The sequence below is a fragment of the Equus asinus genome, chromosome 22, assembly GCF_041296235.1.
Source record: "Equus asinus isolate D_3611 breed Donkey chromosome 22, EquAss-T2T_v2, whole genome shotgun sequence".
Classification (NCBI taxonomy): Eukaryota; Metazoa; Chordata; class Mammalia; order Perissodactyla; family Equidae; genus Equus; species Equus asinus.
The window spans coordinates 58,752,313-58,772,619 of NC_091811.1; the positions used below are offsets into that span (position 1 = coordinate 58,752,313).

Sequence of the window (20,307 nt, forward strand, 5' to 3'; positions counted from 1 at the left end):
TGTTTTCATGCTGGTTCTATTGCAACTTTTTTTTTCCTTTTTCTCCCCAAAGCCCCCCGGTACATAGTTGTATATTCTTCGTTGTGGGTCCTTCTAGTTGTGGCATGTGGGACACTGCCTTAGCGTGGCTTGATGAGCAGTGCCATGTCCGCGCCCAGGATTCGAACCAACGAAACACTGGGCCGCCTGCAGCGGAGCACGTGAACTTAACCACTCGGCCACGGGGCCAAGCAACTTTAGATTAAGTTGGAATATGTTAGCAATTTTGGAAAATTGGCTAAAATATTACATTCAAATAAAGGGAACTAGAAGCCTTCAGGCATTTCTTTGGACAATAAAGATCTGTTTCACATTTAGAACAATAGATTAAGGCATCTTCACATGCAGCTCTTCATTTACCGTGCCTATTGATTTCCAATGGACCCATAGAGGCTCTTCCTCTCAGGGGTAGGAATGGTCATAAGCTCACATGGCAGGCCTCCCTAGTGAGTTGGCACCTGAGGCTGATTGGTCAGGCTGGTGTCACGCTCCACACCTCCACCTCTGTCCACAGATGTCTTCAGTGGAGAGGAGACTTCACTTCTTCCAGGTCCTTTCCATCCCGTGGGAGGGAGAGACAGGCCAGGACCAAAGCACAACTGGGGAGGAGGACAGAGGCAGAGCAGGTTCAGGAGGGGCTGAGTGTCTCCCAACTGCTCACACTCCCCAAAAGTGTGGATTCCTCGGGGTAGCAGGAAAGTCATGAGGCTCTGAGCCTTGAGAGGCCACTCAAGAAAGAGGACATAGATATGTGCTATTGGGTCCCAGTTCCTGAGGTGTCAAATTTGGTTCCTTCCTCCTAACATCCCCAGAGTACTGAGTAATGCCCCAGGAGAAGACTGGGGAGGAGGTAGAGAGGGAGGTGAGATGGGTGTCCCTGGTGACATGAGAGCCCCTCTCTCCACTCTATTTCCCTCCCCCTGATGCATCCCTCCCTCACATAGTACCCAAGTCCACCATACTGTGCACCCAAGTATTGGGCTACATGCCCTTGGCAGGCTTTGGGGAGCGCCAGTAGATCATGGCATCCACCAAGAAGGCGGGCATGTAGCTCATGGGGAGGTAGAAGAGCTTGGCATCCCAGCCAGCTGAGTATCGGGTGCGGGGGTGGCAGGCGGTCAGGGCATGTTCCATGCAGTCTGTGACCAAGGAAAGATCTTCCGTGTAACTTTTCTTCAACAATTTAATTGATTTCATGCCTGTCCAGAATAAGAAAGATCCAAATGTATTCCCACATCCAACCACTCCCACTTTGGAATCAACTTATGGAGTGAAGTTTTTAAGAATTCCTGGACCCCCCCCCCAAATCAAATCCACCCAAATTCCCCAGGAAGAGCCCTGATTCTACCCCAGGTACAAACGTTCCACACTGAGATTCCTCTGGCTCTATTCCTGGGAATATCTGGACTACGTAAACTAGAAGTCTCTACAACCACAAGAAATCCAAGCACCTGAAAACCAGCTGCTCTAACAGCAGTGTGCCATGAGCCCAGGGGTGTCTTCCCTCGCTGGCTTCAGTTTCTGCCTCTACTTAACAAGGGGTTCACATGAGACAGTGGTCCCCAGGTATAACAAGCCTGTGTCCTTTCCCTAGGTTACCAGTTGACCACACGGGACTATGAGGATGGAGCTAAATGTCCCCACTGTGAATGGACATAGATGATGGACCTGAGATCTGAGGAGGCACTAATGGTGGACCCAGGCTTCAAAACAAAGGTTTGCTTATCTCCCCAGTGTCCACAACTCACTCACAGGATGCCAGGTACTTCTCCCCATAGATCTCCTTGATCTCTGGGCTGGCCCGGTCCCAGGCCTCTTGGAATTCCTGAGAATGCACCTTGGTACTGGTCACAGTGGTCTTGAAGAAACCTGGCTCGATTATAGCTACCTTCACCCCAAAGTGGGAGAGCTCCCTCCTGCAAGGCAGACAGGCAGAGGGGCAAGGACTTCAGAGGTCTTGCAAAATAAAACACAAAAACATGTGAAAAAACAGTAACACACCAACATAGGATTGTGGTGGGATGAGCTCGAAAGTCTGGGGAGTTGAAAAGTGCAGTAGCCAGGGGGAGAAAACTTATGATGATTGTATTGCCTCTGTATAGAATTTGAATATTTTTCCAAACATTTTCCATACACATGCTTATTAGCTCTAAATCCCACCACTTCTGCTGCAGGTGGTGCAAGGCACCACTTACATGCTCTCTCCTCGAGTTCCCCCAAGTTCAACCCATCATGAGGCTTTGCCCATTTATGTTTCCCACACACCTCAATCGTCTCTCCCCTCTCCTGCTCTAGTCAACTCCCTGACCATCTGTCCTGTAAAGAGGATCTCTATTAGGTCGCAGCTCCCCCACATTCAGAGCCATCCTCTGCTCTGCAGCCAGTGGAGTCTCTCCTACTGATTTGATGAAGTAGCTCCCCTGATTAAATTGTGTCATGGGGATCCACTGCCAACAAGGCTGTAAGACCTCACACCATAAGATGTGTATATGGTTGGGCTCCACAGCCAAATTATATTGATATCAATTCTGCCTCAGATGCTTTCTGATGGGGGCCCTCCTCCAGGGCAAGGATAGGGTGGATTAAACTTGATAGGCCTGGGACCCCACATGACACCCAAGAGATAAAAAGGTGCTTCCAAAAGAAAGACCTGCATAAAGCAAGAGAGAATGTTCTGGAAGAAAGAGTTTCTGAAAGGCTTTCTTGAAAGCACAGAAGTAGGAGGAGTGAGGGAGGGCCTTTGTCTCAGTCCAGTACCTGAGGGAATCTGAGAAGGCCTCGATGCCATACTTGGAGATGCAGTAGCCCCCACCAAAAAGGCACACCCGGCCCATGACACTGGAGACGTTGACCACGCGGCCCCTCGCCTTCCTCACTAGGGGCAGCAGGCTCAGGGTCACCTCGATCACCCCCAGCAGGTTCACGTTGAGGATCTTCATGAAGTCCTGTTTGGTCAGCCACTCATTGGGTGCCACAGGCACGGCAATGCCGGCGTTATTCACCAGGCCCCACAGTCCTGGGCACAGTGGGGACAAGAAAGCAAGACTGCATTATGCCCATGAGTGAAGACACAGCTGTGGTTCCAATTCACCTTCCGATCAAGTGAAGACATTTGAAAAGAAGTTGCATGGGGAGTGGGTGAAACAGATAACAACACATTACCTTCAAGGTTTGGGGTGCATACCCTCTAAGGTGTTGGAGGACAGAAAGTAGTTTATTCTTCATGATCTGGTCACGGCATGGTACACAATGGGCCATCACCCCACATTTGATGAAGTCGGGGAAGGAGGTTGAGGAATCTAGCATTTAAATAGACTAGAATATGGACAGTGATGGTTTCGTTTTTCTCACATCAATCTTGTCCTACAGACTCTATAAATGTTCACCTACATTTTCGGATTTCCTGGACAGCTTCTTTAGTGAGGGTGCAACAAATATCTGTGGGGGAAGGAGACACACACAGACAGAAAACGAGGAATGGAGGGGAAGAGAAGAAGAAAAAGACAGAGGATAATACAGAAAAAGAAAAGAAAACACAGCTAAAATCTGGGTAGAGCTTGGTTGGGTAAAGCAGACCTGAAACCCCAGGTGGGGGAAATTTGAGAACAGGCAGGGGGAGATCTCAGTGACCAGCATTGAAACACCTGCAGCAAGAATGATCATCGTTTCTATAGGATCTGGGGCTTCAATTCCAAGGGGCAGCCCATGGGGGGAGGCAAGGCTGTCTCACCCCCACCCTCCATGCACAGACTTCACCCTCTGCACCAGAAAATGCCCCCTCTCCTCCCACCCGCACAGGAGGCCACCCTCGACCCTCCCCCTCTGCCCTCAGTTCACCCAGCCTCCTGGAAACCTCCCTGCAGGACTCAAGGATGCGATTCTGGGGACAGAAACTGAAGAGCTACCCACCAACAGCCCTCGGGGCAGCAGGAGCAGGCATTCGGGGGAGTTGGGGCTGCGGGGGGCACAGGATGGACCCAGAGAGTTGAGTCCCTCTCCTGATTAGAAACAGGCTGCCCTTCCAGGGCTCACATTCTCCCAGCAGACATGGTGCTTCTAAGAACCCAGTCAATATGCACGGTTACACAGAGAGATTTGGGTAAAGAAGTTCACCAAGACATGAGGTATGTTGAACGTGATGAATAAATGTTGGGAAAAAATTCATATGTTACATGAGGAATGGCATTAGTAAGTAATGCTATGCAAAAAGATAAAATATTCTCAACCCTTCAAAATTAAGTTTGGTGTTTTGTTTGTTTGTTTGTTTTTGAGGAAGATTAGCCCTGAGCTAACTACTGCTAATCCTCCTCTTTTTACTGAGGAAGACTGGCCCTGAGCTAACATCCATGCCCATCTTCCTCTACTTTATATGTGGGACTCCTACCACAGCATGGCTTTTGCCAAGCGGTGCCATGTCCCCAACAGGGATCCAAACTGACAAACCTCGGACCAGCAAGAAGCGGAACATGCGAATTTAACTGCTGCGCCACTGGGCCAGCCCGCCAAAATTAAGTTTTTGAAGAAATTTCCATTATGCTATAGTATGCTCATCTTCTTTCAATGAAAAGAATTGGATACACTTCATGACAATTTAATACCGTCTATGTCAAAAGGTTCCCAGGACTTGTCTCTGGTGGTGGATTGTGGGTGAGTTTCATTTTGATCTCGTACTTTTCTGTGTTTTTCACAATTATCATGATTTACATTTATACTTAGAAGAAAGAAATTAATGTTCTCTTACTCCCCTATAATAAGCGGCAATTTTAGTTTAAGAAGGAGAGACAGAGAGAAAGAGAGAGACAGAGTGAAGTGACCCCATAGTAGCATTTTTTACCTCCTTTAGCAAATCCTGAAAGCTCAGTGTCATCATCTGATATGGGTGTGACAGTGACTCCCTGGGGGAGGATTATGGGTCCCCAGCAAGAACATGGTACAGTGCTGAGAACAGGAGCCCGGCTCCAGCACTGCCCCAGCCGCCCACACAAGCCTGGGGGTCAGTGCCCCATCTCCACTCATCCTCCAGAAAGTGGGCTCTGATCTCCCCCGGGGCGCTCAGCATCAAGAAATGCAGAACTTCTGCCAAGAGAGAAGGGGGTACCTCAGACAGGGAGTTTGGAAGGGCAAATTCTCATCAGGGCAGCTCTCCCCAAACCTCCAGAGCTCCGAGGAAGGGAAGAGGGCACAGAGGAAAGACAAGAGGCTTGGCTGCTGAGCCACGTGAGGGAAAGAAAGGGAGTATGACCTCAAGTCCTGGAAAACACCTAGGGAATCTTCCCCAGCAGCAGACAAGAAGTCTCCCTTCACAGACAGAAGAGAAACAGACCCGACAAATCTGGGTGGTACCTCTGTCCCCTGTGCGCTCCTTCACCCACTGGGTGGCTGCAGCGATGCTCTCTGTCTTGGTCACATCCAGGATCACCGTCTGCAGCCTGTCTGATGTCCGGTCCTTCAGCTGCTCGGCCCCCTTCTCCGTCAGACATGCAGCCAGCACCCTCAAGCCTCGCAGGTCCAGCTGCCTGGCCAGCTGGTTCCCGAAGCCCGAGTCACAGCCCGTGATGAAGATGTACTTGTCTCGGAGGTTGCTCACCACCTGCCTCTCCCGGTACCAGCGCAGGAGGTAGTACAGGCCCACGAGGACTGCCAGGTACAGCCACATGGCTTTGCAGGGGACAGACAGAGACAGGCTGTGATCAGAAGAGTAGGCCTTCTCTATCAGGAGGCTGTGCTGGCAGTGTGGCCTACGGGCTCTCTGACATGAAGTCTCCAATTGCCCTTCTGATCACTGTCCTTCTGGAACATTCTATTCTCTCCCTACCTATCTGCCCTTTGGACTGCTTTTGCAAGTGCTGATGATGTGACCCTTGAAAATCCCAACTCCTGCGCAGAAAGAAAGCATCACTGTCCACCCCACTGCCCCAGGCCCCTCACTCCCTCTGCTCTCTGCGTCCAGGTGCCACACACTGAGCGGAACAGGCCACTCTGTTCTAGGTTCTGGGCTCAGAACTCTTTCTCCTCGTCTGCCAGCACGCTGGGCTCGATCTTCCCGACCTCAGGAAGGTTCTTCGTGGGAAGACGCTCTGGATTCAACACACTTACATTCAGCACCCTCTCAGGGCCTGGGTTTCCTCAGAGGGCTCAGCACACAGCACCCTCTCCTCAGAAATCTAAGTCACTGTCAGCCTCTCTAGGGTTAGAAGGAGAAGGAAAGGACTTGAAGGACTAGGTCTCCTCCTGATACAGTAATTCTCTCTGCAGAAAGGCGTTCAGGAGAGCAAAGGGGGTGTGTGAGGTCAGAGGCAAAGAAAGGGGAGAAGAGGCAGTGGGGGTGGACACGCGCAGCTGTGCGGCTTCTCCGAGATGCTGGGAGGGCTGAATCGAGGCAGTGACATAAGTGGGTCTAACAGTCAGCTCTCATTTATTCAGTGAAGAGGTCCTGTCCCCAGGTGCCCCTGGGTCCCTGGTTACATTGCCCTCTGACCGTGTCCCTCCCACCAGGAAGCTCATCCAGAGCCCAGACCACTCAGACACAGACTCCATAGGCAGAAAAGACTGACTCGAACAGGGACAAATGCACACGGTGACATAAACCTCACCCAGCAGGCAGGGATGTGAACTCCAATAATTGAATGGGTATTAGTTCCATTGGTCTCAGAGGATGATGGAGAGGAGGAGGGAGCTGCCCCCTCAGGAGACTAAAGAAAGGACTAGAAATGGGGTTCACAACAGCTGTCCCTGGAGGGGCTTCGTGCTGAGGTGGAGGACACCATTTCATAAAAGGGGGTGGCACAGCATGGGAAACGGAGTTGGTGAGTGGGGCAGGGACAGGAGCCAGTGTCACTGCTCTGGGCGTCTCCCTCACCGTCCACATTTGTCACAGCTCTGACTGGTAAGTAGGAAAGAGGAGAGGCCCTGGGAGGGCAAAGGAGAGGCTGCCCCTCAGAAACCAGAGGCTCAAATGGCCCCAGACCCACCCAAGCAGGCAAGAAAGACAGACAAGGGGGCAGATTCGCTATCAGTTGTAACCTTTCTATGCAGGGATCCACCTGTAGGCCTGTGGGAGCCTGTCCCTCAAGGTGGGAGGCAGCAGCAGCCTGACAGAGGCTGGTCCTGCCGAAACCAGCCTGTCCCTGCTTCCTGGGTGACTGCACCCTCCGACAAGGGCTTCCCGAAGGCTGGGGGAGGAAGCAGGCCAGGAGGAAGGAAGGAGCCCGGGAAACCCTCACGGGGCCAAGGAGACGCGCAAATTCTTACAGGACACCAAACCCTGACAAGGGAGAAGGTCATGGTTTCTGGGGAGGAACTGGGGACATTTTGTCAGTGACCAGAAATTCCTTCAACCATAAATTCCCAAGAGGCCATGCAGCAGAGACATTTGTCAGCCCTCACGCCTGCTACGTCACTCTCATGAATCCTGAGAGGGATAGCAGCCCTGGTGTTAGGGTCATGAAGGAGTTTGAGGTCATTCCAGATGGGAACAAACAGGAAGTTTCAGAGAGAGTGGAGAAAACAGGAGCTTGGGCGGGGGGGGGGGGGGGGACACTCACTCACCCTGGAGTTGCAGGGGCCAGAACGAGAAATCCTTCGAAAGGTCCCACGGGATGCAGACCCACTGCCGTCAATCTCTGCACTGAGATCTCGCTTAACACCTCCTGACACAGAGATCCTCTCCGAGGCCCTGGGGAGGGGCAGCAGCACCAGGTCAAAGGACAGCACCAGTGAGCCTCTGTGCAAGAGAAAGGAAGCTGCGCCCCCTGGTGGCACCCTGCAGAGTCTCAGCCGGGACCTTTGTCAAGAGTCTGAGTGTCCTCCGCCCACCTACTCCCTCCCTCTTCTCCTCCCAGTATGGGTCTTCAGAAGAAGAGGAAGTGTAGCTAAAGGAAAGGGGAACATGGAAAGGGCAGGGAGTGAGAGTTAATTCTGCAAGTTTGTTTCCAGCCCTACAGGTATGCAGCCCCGTTACCTGGAGTGGGTCCCAGAAATGCAGAAACACACCCCTATCTTCAGGTGCCGAGCATCTGTCACCTGGAGGGGATGGGATTTGTAAGTGGGGGGGGGGGGGGTCACTGACACTGTACTCCTCAGAAAAGGCCAGGACAGCAAAGGGAAAAAGGAGTGAGGGCAGCTTCCTTGGGACAACCCCGAGGACTGTCATGGCATGGGGCCAGGCCCTGCACAGTTCCATCAGACTGGACCTGCCTCCCTCTCCATGGAAAGAAGCCTAGAAGGAGGAGGATGAGGTGATGCTAATGGTCTACGTTTAAGACTTGGACAGGTTTGCGTTGGAATTTTATTCAAAGCCATTGGTGTGCCGCCGTATCTAGGTTCGCACCTTTGAATCCCACTTCACACTTGTGGCCATGGCACCCAGATGGTCCCCCACATAGAGCCCAACAAGGAGGGGCAGGGGTTTGTAAGCTCACAGTTCTATGACACTGCGCAGACAACTGCTAGGGGTGAATCCAAACCTCCTAAACACATACCCTCAAGGCTATAAAGTGAATCATCCTTTATTTTATTTCAGTTTGTTTTCTGGGTGTGTGTGTGTATAAGTAATCTCATGAAAATCTGGAGACTTGAGATCAAGCATGACACTCTTGCTTTCGGTTGGCCTGGGGGACATGGACTGACCTTGAGTGGACACCAGAACTTTGGAGGACTTGCAGATCCTTGAGGATCCTCCCCGTCGTCGTTGTGTCCTCAGCAGTCTCTTGTCCGACACCAAGTGTTCACTACAGGTTTGAGAATGAAGGGCCCTGCCACCTGGGAGCTCACTTTTGTTTTCATGAAGAATGCTGACATGGTTCTACAACTTCAGGGACCCGGGAGGACTCCATATCGTCAATGTTACTCTAAAGGAGAAAAACTAAGACACCTGGCAAGGTCCCTGCCAACTCCAATCTGTGCTCAGCCCAGGAAGCTGTATCACTTTCTGCAAATGCCTCCCCTGTGGAGTCCCTTCTCAGAACATCATCGGAACAGTGGAGACAGAGAGAGGCCGGGCCTCAGGAAGTACATGTTCGTTAGGGGAATTTCTACCCAGCGCACAGTAGGGGCTCAACAAACGTTGGCAGAAAAGGAAAGACTTGGGTTCAGAAGGGACTCTTCCTCTCCCCCTCTGGAGAGCGTGGGGAGGGGATCCGGGCTGAGGAACCTGGTGATGGCAGGGGATGGAGGGTGGTGACTCTAAAGGAGAGGACAGAGAGGGAGACATGGAGACAGGGTGCTGGTGAGGAGAGAGGCTTGGTGTCCCCAGGGAAGGGTCTGCCAGTGCCTGAGCCACCTCTCCTTCTTTGTCCATCCTCGTGTCTAATCCTCTGACTCTATGATACTTGATAAATCTGGAAAGGGAAACTTCAGCCCCTTAGCTGTGTGGAAGGGAGGGAGTCACCTAACTTCTCTGTCCAATGCCTCCTCAGCTCATCCCACTCATCCCTTGACCTCTGTGAAATCACCTCACTCTTTCTCTCACAGACGCACACCCCACCGCTCCCCAAGGTCACGCTTCCAATCACTGGGCCAAGGTAAACTTTTCAACTTTTATTTTAAAGCAAAGATAAGGAATGGAAATCCATGCTTTCCAGACAAATCAAAAGTTGATTTCTGTGTCCTCTGACAGGAACCCTATTGAGCACACCACCTTCCAGCAAGGTCTGCTGACTTGGACCTGAGGCTGAGGGGTCAGGCTGTTGGTCACCCTCCACACCTCTACCTCTGTCCACAGATGTCTTCAGTGGAGAAGAGACTTCACCTTCTTCAGGCCTTTCCATCCTGTGGGAGCGGAAGACATGCCAGGGCCAAGGCACAACTGACGAGGAGGACAGAGTCAGAGCAGGCTCAGGTGAGGCTGAGTGTCCCCCAGCTGCTCACAATCTCTGTAAAGTGTGGATCCTGAGGGTGGCAGAAGAGCCCTGAGGCTCAGAGCCTTGAGAGGCCTCTTAAGGATCAGATGATGATGTGTGCAATGGGTCCCAGTTCCTCAGCTATACAATTTGGTTCTTTCCTCCTTATACCCCCAGATTCTTGAGTAATGTCCCAGGAGAAGACTGGGGAGGAGGGAGGGAGCGGGCTGAAATGTGTTCCCCTAGTGACATGAGAGCCCCTCTCCCCACTCTATTTCCCTCCCCCTGTGTATCCCTCCCTCACACTGAGCTCAGCTTCACCATACCAGCACCCCAGGCTTGGGCTACAGGCCCTTGGCGGGCCTTGGGAAGCTCCAGTAGAAGATGGCGTCCACCAAGAAGGAGGGCATGTAGCTCATGGGGAGGTAGAAGAGCTTGGCATCCCAGCCAGCTGAGTATCGGGTGCGGGGGTGGCAGGCGGTCAGGGCATGTTCCATGCAGTCTGTCACCAAGGACACAGCCTGAGACCACTTTGGCACCAAGATTTTAGTTGATTTTATGACTGTCAAGAAGGAGACACCATCCAAATATATTTTCACTTCCCAATAACCCTGCTTTGGGATCAATTTAACAGAAAAGATTGTAAAACTTCCGGGGCTCCCCCAAATCGTGCTCCAAATGGAATTCAGGGAATCATTAGAGCGTGTCCCAACTCTTACCCCAGGAACATTCTCCATGCTAAGCCCTCTCTCACTGTATCCTGGGAATACAGTCATGCTCTGCTTAACTGCCTTCTTATCTACGACAATGCTCTCACAAGATTAGTCCCATATAGCCTGGCTGTGTGGTAGGCTATGCTATTTAGGTTTGTGTAAGTAGACTCTATGATGTTTGCACGGCAACAAAAGGATCTAACAGCAGCCAGCCCCGTGGCTGAGTGGTTAAGTTCTCACACTCCGCTTCCGTGGCACAGGGTTCCACCAGTTCAGATCCTGGGTTCAGACATGGCACTGCTCATCAAGCCATGCTGAGGTGGCATCCCACATAGCAGAGCCAGAAGGACCTACAACTAGAATATACAAGTATATACTGGGGGGCTTTGGGGAGAAGACGCAAAAAAAAGGAACATTGGCAACAGATGTTGGCTCTGGGGACCATCTTTTTTAAAAAAAGGGGGGCCTAACAGCACATTTCTCAAAACCTACCCTCATCTTTAAATGACTCATGGCTGTATGTGCACTGCATAAGCTGGAGATCTCTACAAACACTGGAAATCTAGGCACCTGAAACCCAGCTGCTATAATACCAGCTTGCCATGAGTCCAGAGGTGTCTTCCCTCTCTGGCTTCAGTTTCCTATTCAACATAATGAGAGATTCAGATGAACCTGTGGTCCCCAGCTCTAACAAGTCTGGATCTCTTCCTTAGGATACCAGAAGACCACATGGGACCATGGGATGAAACAAACGTCCCCACCGTGTGGCTGAGTCAGAACTGAAAGCATGGACCTGAGATCCGAGGAGGCGCTAATGATGGACTCAGGTTTCCAGACAAAGGTTTGCTTCTTTCCCCAGGGCCCACAGCTCACTCACAGGATGCAGAGAATTTCTCCCCATAGATCTCCTTGACCTCTGGGCTGGCGTGATCCCATGCCTCCCAGAAGCTCTGAGAAATTCTGTTATTATTGGTCAGGCTGGTCTTGAAGGAACCAGGCTCGATAATAGCCACCTTCACCCCAAAGTGGGAGAGCTCCCTCCTGTAAGGCAGACAGGAAGAGGGACAAGGACTTCAGAGGCCTTGGGAGACAAAACACAAGAAACAAACAAACAGAAATGATACATCCCAACACAGGATTGGAGTGACATAAACTCAAAAGCTTCTAAAGTTTCAAAGTGCAGCATCCAGGGGGAGAAAAATTATGACAATGGCATAGTCTCTCTATAAGCTTTGTACATTTTTCCATGTTTTTGACATGCATCTGCTTATTAGCTCCACATCCTACCTATTCTAATACAAGCCACCACTTAAATGCTCTCTCCTCCTCTGTCCCCTCACATCCAATCCATCTCCACACTTTCCCCTCTTACTTCCTCCACCCTCCTCAACTCTCTCTCTCCCCTCTGCTGCTCTAGTCAACTGCCTGGCCATCTGTCCCCTACGGAGCCTCTCTCTGCCTGCAGTACCAGCTCCCCCACTTTCAGAGCCATCCTCTGCCCTGCAGCCAGTGGGTTCTCTAGATGCTGATCTGACAAAGTAACTACCCTGATGAAATCCCTTCCATGGGGTTCCACTGTCAACAGCATGGAGGTCCACAGCCTGTCGAGGGCCCATGTCCCTTCACGAGCCCACCGATGCCCGCCTGCCTGGCATCTCTCCTGCCAGTCCAGGCCTTATCCTTTACATCTAAAGGACCCTGCAGCATAGGCGCTCAACCATTACAAACCCTGGGCTTGGCTGACGTCATTCCCTCTTCCAGAAAGCTTTCCCACCCTATTCCTCGGGTTGCCAGCTTACCAAGATCAGTTCTTCATCTTCAGCTCAGACCCTTCTCCAGGCCCCTCCCCTGATTCCTGTGGCACCACGGCCAACATGGCTGACTTGGTCATCACCACAATGAAGATGTCGACATTTCTGTATCCCTTGTCCCTTTCTCAGCTTTCAGACTTTTTAGATCAGGGACCAAATCTTGTTGTCCTCAGACACTTTATTGTGCGCTCACAGAGATGTCAATAAGTGTCTGTTGAATTGACTCAAATTCTGCACCCCACCTCAAGGGCTCCCTGAACTGAATGTCATAGGGATTACTGACATGGCCTCTGCAGCCACATTATCCCAGGTCCTATTTTGCCTCGGATACTTTCCAACTGTGGGTCCTTCTCTAGGGCTGAAATCAGTTGAATCAAACTCTATGGGCTGAGGACCATCCAAACACCAGAGCATAAAAAGTACTTCCCAATGAATGCCCGGCACAAAGCAAGAGAGAAAGATCTGGAAGGAAGGGTTTCTGAAAAGCTTTCCTGGAGGCACAGAAGCAGAAGGACTGAGGGAGGGCTTCTAACCCAGTCCAGTACCTGAGGGAGTCCGAGAAAGCCTCGACGCCATGCTTGGAAATGCAGTAGCCCCCACCAAAAAAGGGACAATCGACCCGCAACACTGGAGACATTGACCACTCGGCCCCTTGCCTTCCTCACTAGGGGCAGCAGGCTCAGAGTCACCTCGATCACCCCTAGCAGGTTCACGTCGAGGATCTTCACAAAGTCCTGTTTGGTCAGCCACTCACTGGGTGTGATGGGCGCAGCGATGCCAGCGTTATTCACCAGGCCCCACAGTCCTGGACATAGCAGGGGCGAGAGAGCAACACTGCATTGTGAGGACACAGCTGTGGTTCCAATTCACCTTTCAATCACATGAGGACTTTATGAGAGACGTTGCATGGGGAGTGAGTAGAACAGATAACACCATGCTTTTGGTAGGGTTTGGGGAGTGCAGATGCCATATGTTGTTGGAGGACAGAAAGCGTGCCTCCGTCCTGACTTATTCTGCCTGGCCCAATCACTGCCTGGTGGACAATGGGCCATCACCCCACAGTTAATGAAGGCAGGGAGTGATGTTGAGGTATCTAGTGTGTCCATAGTCTGGAACACAGACAGTAATGTTTTGGGTTTTCACACATCAATGTTGTCCTGCAGGCATTATAAACGCTCACCTACATTTTCAGAGTTCCTGGACAGCGCCTTTCGTGAGTGTGCAACAAATATCTGTGGGGGAGTAGAGAGACACACAGAGAGAGAATGAGGAAGGGTGGGGAGAGAGGAAGAAAAAGGCAAAAGGTAATGGACCAAAAAAAAAAGAAGATGCTAAAATCTTGCTAGAAGTTGGTGGGGTAAAGCAGACCTGAAACCCCAGGTGGGGGGAAGGTGAGAACAGGCAGGAGGTGACCTCAGGGACTGACCTTGAAACACCTGCAGCAATAGTGAGCAAGAGTCCTGTAGGACCTGGGAGATCAATTCCAAGGGGCAGCCCATGGGGGGAGGCAAGGCTGTCTCACCCCCACCCTCCATGCACAGACTTCACCCTCTGCACCAGAAAATGCTCCCTCTCCTCCCATCCACACAGGAGGCCACCCTCACCCCTCCCCCTCGGCCCTCAGTTCACCCAGCCTCCTGGAAACCTCTCTGCAGAACTCAAGGACGCGATTCCGAGCACAGACACTAAAGAAGCCCTCAGGGCAGCAGGAGCAGGCATTCGGGGGAGTTGTGGCCACGGAGGGCACAAGATGGAGCCAGACAGTTGAGTCCCTCCCCTGCTCAGAAACAGGCTGCCCTTCCAGGACACGCATTCTCCCAGCAGACATGCTGCTTCTAAGAACCCAGTCAACATGCACGGTTACACAGAGAGATTTGAGAAAGAAATTCACCCAGACATGATTTATGTTGAACGTGAGAATAAAATGCAGGAAACAATTTCATATCATACATGAAGTACTGTTCTAAAAAGTACTACTATTCAAAAGGGTAGAATTTCTAAATGATTAAACTATATGGTTTTGAAAAAATCCCATTAGATTGTAAAATACTCATCTTCTTTCAATGAGAAGAAGAGGATAGACACTATGTGCCAAGTATAATACCATCTATGTCAAAAGGTTCCCAGGACTCGTCTCTGCTGGTAGATAGTGGGTGAGTTTTGTTTTGATCCTGTACTTTTCTGTGTTTTCCGTAATGGTCATGTTTTACATTTATACTTAGATAACAGAAACAAATGTTCCTTTCCTTCCCCACAATAAGATGGGTAAGTTGTAGTTTTAAAAAGAGACAGAGAGAGAGAAAGTGACCTTGTGCTAGTTTTTTGACCTCCTTTAGCAAGTCCTAAAAGCTCAGTGTCGTCATCTGATAATGGGTGAGAGTGACTTTCTGAGAGAGAATTAGGGGTCCCCAGCAAGAACATGGTACAGTACTGAGAACAGGAGCCCGGCTCCAGCACTGCCCCAGCCGCCCACACAAGCCTGGGGGTCAGTGCCCCATCTCCACTCATCCTCCAGAAAGTGGGCTCTGATCTCCCCCGGGGCGCTCAGCATCAAGAAATGCAGAACTTCTGCCAAGAGAGGAGGGGGCACCTCAGACAGGGAGTTTGGAAGGGCAAATTCTCATCAGGGCAGCTCTCCCCAAACCTCCAGAGCTCCGAGGAAGGGAAGAGGGCACAGAGGAAAGACAAGAGGCTTGGCTGCTGAGCCACGTGAGGGAAAGAAAGGGAGTATGACCTCAAGTCCTGGAAAACACCTAGGGAATCTTCCCCAGCAGCAGACAAGAAGTCTCCCTTCACAGACAGAAGAGAAACAGACCCGACAAATCTGGGTGGTACCTCTGTCCCTTGTGCGCTCCTTCACCCACTGGGTGGCTGCAGCGATGCTCTCTGTCTTGGTCACATCCAGGATCACCGTCTCCAGCCTGTCTGACGTCCGGTCCCTCAGCTGCTCGGCCCCCTTCTCCGTCAGACACGCGGCCAGCACCCTCAAGCCTCGCAGGTCCAGCTGCCTGGCCAGCTGGTTCCCGAAGCCCGAGTCACAGCCCGTGATGAAGATGTACTTGTCTCGGAGGTTGCTCACCACCTGCCTCTCCCGGTACCAGCGCAGGAGGTAGTACAGGCCCACGAGGACTGCCAGGTACAGCCACATGGCTTTGCAGAGACCAAACAGAGACAGGCTGGGATCAGAAGAGTCCAGCGTCCTGGATCAGGAGGCTGTGCTGTCAGTCTGGCCTCCAGCCTCTCCGGCATGAAGTTTCCAATTGCCCTTCTGATCACTGTCCTTCTGGAACATTTTAATCTCTCCCTACCTATCCGCCCTTTGGACTGCTTTTGCAAGTGCTGATGATGTGACCCTTGAAAATCCCAACTCCTGCGCAAAAAGAAAGCATCACTGTCCGCCCCACTGCCCCAGGCCCCTCACTCCCTCTGCTCTCCACGTCCAGGTGCCACACACTGAGCGGCACAGGCCACTCTGTTCTAGGTTCTGGGCTCAGAACTCTTTCTCCTCGTCTGCCAACACGCTGGGCTCGATCTTCCCGACCTCAGGAAGGTTCTTCGTGGGAAGACGCTCTGGATTCAACACACTTACATTCAGCACCCTCTCAGGGCCTGGGTTTCCTCAGAGGGCTCGGCACACAGCACCCTCTCCTCAGAAATCTAAGTCACTGTCAGCCTCTCTAGGGTTAGAAGGAGAAGGAAAGGACTTGGAGGACTAGGTCTCCTCCTGATACAGTAATTCTCTCTGCAGAAAGGCGTTCAGGAGAGCAAAGGGGGTGTGTGAGGTCAGAGGCAAAGAAAGGGGAGAAGAGGCAGTGGGGGTGGAAACGTGCAGCAGTGCAACCTCTCTGAGTTGCTGGGAGGGCTGAATCGAGGGACTGACGTAAGTAGGTCCAACGTTCGGTACTCTTGTATTGGTTGAAGAAGCCTTGTCCCCGGGTGTCCCCTGAGTGCCTGTGTACATTGCCCTCTGCCCCTCCTGCCCCTTCCATCCCGGACGCACATCCAGAACCGAGACCACTCATACACAGACTCCAAAGGTAGAAAAGACTGACTTGAACAGGGACCACCGGATGGTGTAACCATGGGCTCTCTAGTGCCAGTTCAACTGACTCTATCTTGTCAACAGAGTAATTAAGAGTGAGGAACTGAGACCACCAAGGCATCAACTTGGGACTGAGTTTCTTGGTGACTGTAACTCTAATACTCTTTAGAAATTACCTTGTTTGTTCTGGACACCTTGGAAAGAGCCCCCTCAAATGGAAATAACTGTAAACAGCTGGCAAGATAACAAGGGACAATTTAAAATTACAGTGGCCACTTTGGGCTACCATCAAGCTTTCAAACCAAAAAACAAAGAAATCTTCAATCTTTACAGAGTCAAGTGCTCCAACTTCCAGCATAATGGCTGAAAATCTAGAGGTTCCAGAAGCTGTAAATGTTTACAAAGAACTGCAAAATCTTACGAAGCTTGTTTTGTGTCCCCAGGGCTTGGGCTTGATAATCGCCAAGTGGAAGGGGGTCCCAAAAATAAAGTTGGACAAAAATGCTGTTGCAGCCCATTTTGCAGTCGGAGATGGTTGGACAGAAACATGGATTGCACTCCTTTTTGTGCCTATGTGTCCTACCAAACTGCTGCCAGCCTCAGGAGATCACATTGGCCATTAGAAGCAACGTTCAATTAGATAAGATCATTTAAAAGTGCACTTAAAAGCAGAGACTTCAAAATCCCAAAGTAACCTTATTGAAAGTTTTGTTGCAAAGAGAAAAGTTGTTATAAAAGATATCTAAAAGAAAAGCCTATTACAGACACCCCATAATCTACCTTTGAAGGAGGGCCCAAAATGAGCCCCTCCCATAGTCAACAAGACTCAGAGATTGTCTGGTAAACTACTATGCTAAAGACTACTGGAACTGTTCAACACTGCCAGGTATAGTTATTGTTTGTCCAGGCCGAAACCCGACAAGATATTTGAAAGGATTTAGCAACTTACGATAAGAAAACTTGAAGCTTGTATTCAGAGCCTGACAGGAATTTTTTTTTAGGCCCTCTTCCCTAAGTTAAAACAAAACAAGCACCCAGAGGGAAAGAAGCAAATTAGCAATGATATAATTGGACAGGTAGATCGACCTATGTGATGTAAGTTACAATCAATTTCTGAGGAAGAGCAACTTAAAGTTGCTTAAAAGTGCTTAAGAAATGAAATCCTTGCAAAACTGAAAATGCAACTCTAAAGGCAGTTCAGACTCCACCCATTTCCTTTCTGTCAAAAAGCTTCTCTGGGAACTATTACCTAGCCCATCCTCAATTCCTAAGACTGAAGGAAAGAAAAGGAAACAGGGAAAGAAAAACTGCCTATAGAGTGCCCTTGCCCAAAATCTAACATCTTGAGTCTCTTCTCCACAAATGTTAGTAGAAACGGCTTAAAGCAAAATTTGGATTTCATCATTCTTTCATAACTGGTGAGCTTTATATTACTGTACTTGATTCATGGCAGTAATTTAAAGACAATAGCTGTGGAGTCTTTGTGTGTGTGTGTCTACATGTATGTTATACGTGTATGATATCTTACCTACAGATGGTATAATTTCTGAAAGAGCTCTATTCAATTGGCCTAAAGTAATCACTTATATAAATTATTTCTGAATGTAATAGGAACTAACCCAAATGTCTTTCAAGTTAACATGGTATAAATTAATCTTTGGTAAATAAAAGCTTATTAAGTTTGTGGATTTGGTTGAAATAGGCATACCTTCAGAGTTATCAACATTAGATATAATCTAGACATGCAGCCTTCGTTAGTCAATTAGCTCATGTTATCACTATTACAAAACTTGTCAGCAAAAATAATAGCCTAGAATGATAACTGATTTTGTCTAAAGTCTCATGAAGTTTTTGTAGGGAATCTAAATAGCTATTGGAAACAAATAAACTAAATAGATGTAAGTAAGATACAAGTTTTTGGGTAAGCTTTTTAACAATAATTATGTGTTGTGGCATATGCATATTTAAGATTCTAAAACCCCTTTGGTAATGTGAATCTTTGAAGTTTTCTAGGTCAAATTAAATGATAAAAAATTCATTGAATATCTAGGTCATTTTCAAATAAAATAAAATACTGAAGTATTATTGCTAAACGTGTCTAAGTTTATCTACCTTTGGCTTCTTATTACAGAACTAAAAGGTGTTTTTGTCTATTAGTCAACATGTCTTGTATTTTATTAAAAGATTGTACTATGAAGTGGTATATTTCTAAGAATTACAAAAAGTATATATCAATTTGCCAAGCCACAGAATGCTAATGTAAAAGACAGGTTTATAATTGATTACTTCATACTTTTCACTAAAAATTAAGGTCTGTAAGGGTTCAGAATTCTAATCAATATATATGTGATTAAGCCTACTAAAAATTAATAAGGAAAACATCTTTGTATTCAAGGAAAGTAAGACGCATATTTTCAGTAAAGAAGGTATAGGGAATGGAATTATTTTTGTTTGTTTTGTCAAGAAAGATAAATTTGTCCTAAAGTACCAGGAGGGAAGAAAGAAGACATGGGACAAATTCTGAATGTAAAAAAAAGTCATAGATGGGCCTGCCCCACGGCCTAGTGGTTAAGTTCAGCACCCTCCACTTCGGCAACCTGGCTTCTGTTCCTGAGCATGGACCTGTACCACTCATTGGTGGCCATGCTGTGTCAGGGACCCACATACAAAATAGAGGAAGATCGGCACAGATGTTAGCTCAGGGTGAATCTTTCTCAGCAAAAATAAAGAAAAGAAAAAAAACAAAGAAAGTCATAGAAGGTTTGTGGAAGAGGAACCCTGAGGAAAGAGTTTTGTGCATAGTCAAGGTGGCTAAGATTAAAATGAAGTTAATTAAGTAAGTGAGTTTTGATATCAGAAGTAAGCTGCTGCAAAATTAGACTTTGATATTTTTTCTCTCTCTTAAGAGGATAATTTTCTTGAACTTTTAGTCTTCTCTTGACAAAGAGATTATAAAAGGGTTCTCTTTACTTCTGAGAAAGTCTACCTAAAAGATAGAAATTCTATGTTTTGTCAGAATAATTTCCTATGTTCTATAAGGCTTAAATCTCTCTCTTAAGAGAATTTAGGGTTTTTTGTTTTTTTACTGATTAACTCTGTATGTTTGCCTTTAATAGCTTCTGTTGTCACTTTGGTTAAATGGATAACTAGGCATTGCTCCACAGTGAACATTGTTTCCAGTTGCTCAAGTGTTATAAAACCTTTTGATATTTTTGACAAACTTCCCAGAATTCTAACTGTGAGAGTTTCCGATGGGTCCCTGGGACTTCTCAAAAAATTTGTTCTACTTCTATATAGAGGGAGATGTTAAGCTAATTAGGCTTATTTAGTAAGTTAAATTACATGGGAAGCATTGTCAAATAAATGATGATAAACATTCTTAGGTTGTTTTGTGGGTGTGAATGTTATTAAAATAAGTGTTTTAAACTTTATATAGCATTCCTAAAATTCTAATCTGTCCTGCTTGTCAGCCATAATTCTAGTTATTATCTTAAAGTGTTGTGTATCACAGAAATAGTCAAGTTTGTCTGTCAGTTGCCATTTTTGAGTTTTTTGTCATTTACAGACAGTTGTCGTTTTACTCAGATGTATTTGCAGGTGTATTTCATCTTCAGAAAGATTCATGGAAGGGATTCTGATGCTTGCTCTAGAATGCATGTCTCTGACAAATTTTCAGATTATGAACCTAAGCTGAATAAGAAATTACAGAACTCTAACAGAGAAACTGATGGCTCATAAAATTGCTAACAGAAGATCAAGATCAAGAATGGGCTATGTGGGACTGAATGAACTGATGAGGATGATTATAATTTTTATGACTTTTCATTTGAAATATTTCTGATCTTTAATGTTTTATTTTTCCA

General features: G+C 48.4%; 1 protein-coding gene and 1 pseudogene across 5 annotated transcripts; both read right to left on the minus strand.

The window, feature by feature from the left end:
- Positions 1-9,561, minus strand: LOC106832982 (retinol dehydrogenase 16). Of its 5 annotated transcripts, XM_044755981.2 has the most exons (8): positions 8,668-9,561; positions 8,000-8,061; positions 7,588-7,714; positions 5,383-5,697; positions 2,797-3,055; positions 1,792-1,955; positions 1,029-1,238; positions 1-638 (listed from the first exon to the last, which is right to left on the minus strand). In XM_044755981.2, exons 4-8 carry the CDS (start codon positions 5,693-5,695, stop codon positions 577-579), a joined length of 1,008 nt encoding a protein of 335 aa, XP_044611916.2. In that variant the 5' UTR covers positions 5,696-5,697; positions 7,588-7,714; positions 8,000-8,061; positions 8,668-9,561; the 3' UTR covers positions 1-576. The 5 variants fall into 5 exon arrangements, with proteins under 5 accessions (XP_044611916.2, XP_070350363.1, XP_044611918.2 ...); XM_070494262.1 differs by having other exon boundaries at positions 8,000-9,561; XM_044755983.2 differs by having other exon boundaries at positions 1-1,238; positions 8,000-9,559.
- A 140-nt stretch (positions 9,562-9,701) lies between these two features.
- Positions 9,702-16,255, minus strand: LOC106832983 (retinol dehydrogenase 16-like; annotated as a pseudogene).
- Positions 16,256-20,307: the final 4,052 nt, after the last annotated feature.

Excerpts from the sequence above, each read along its gene's own strand:
- LOC106832982 (XM_044755981.2), bottom strand. The coding sequence starts at position 5,695 with ATGTGGCTGTACCTGGCAGTCCTCGTGGGCCTGTACTACCTCCTGCGC. Across the intron at positions 3,056-5,382 it reads GGAGCGCACAGGGGACAGAG|GACTGTGGGGCCTGGTGAAT; the intron begins GTACCACCCAGA and ends CACTGTGCCCAG. Across the intron at positions 639-1,028 it reads CTCCCCAAAGCCTGCCAAGG|TTGTGCTTTGGTCCTGGCCT; the intron begins GCATGTAGCCCA and ends CCTCCTCCCCAG.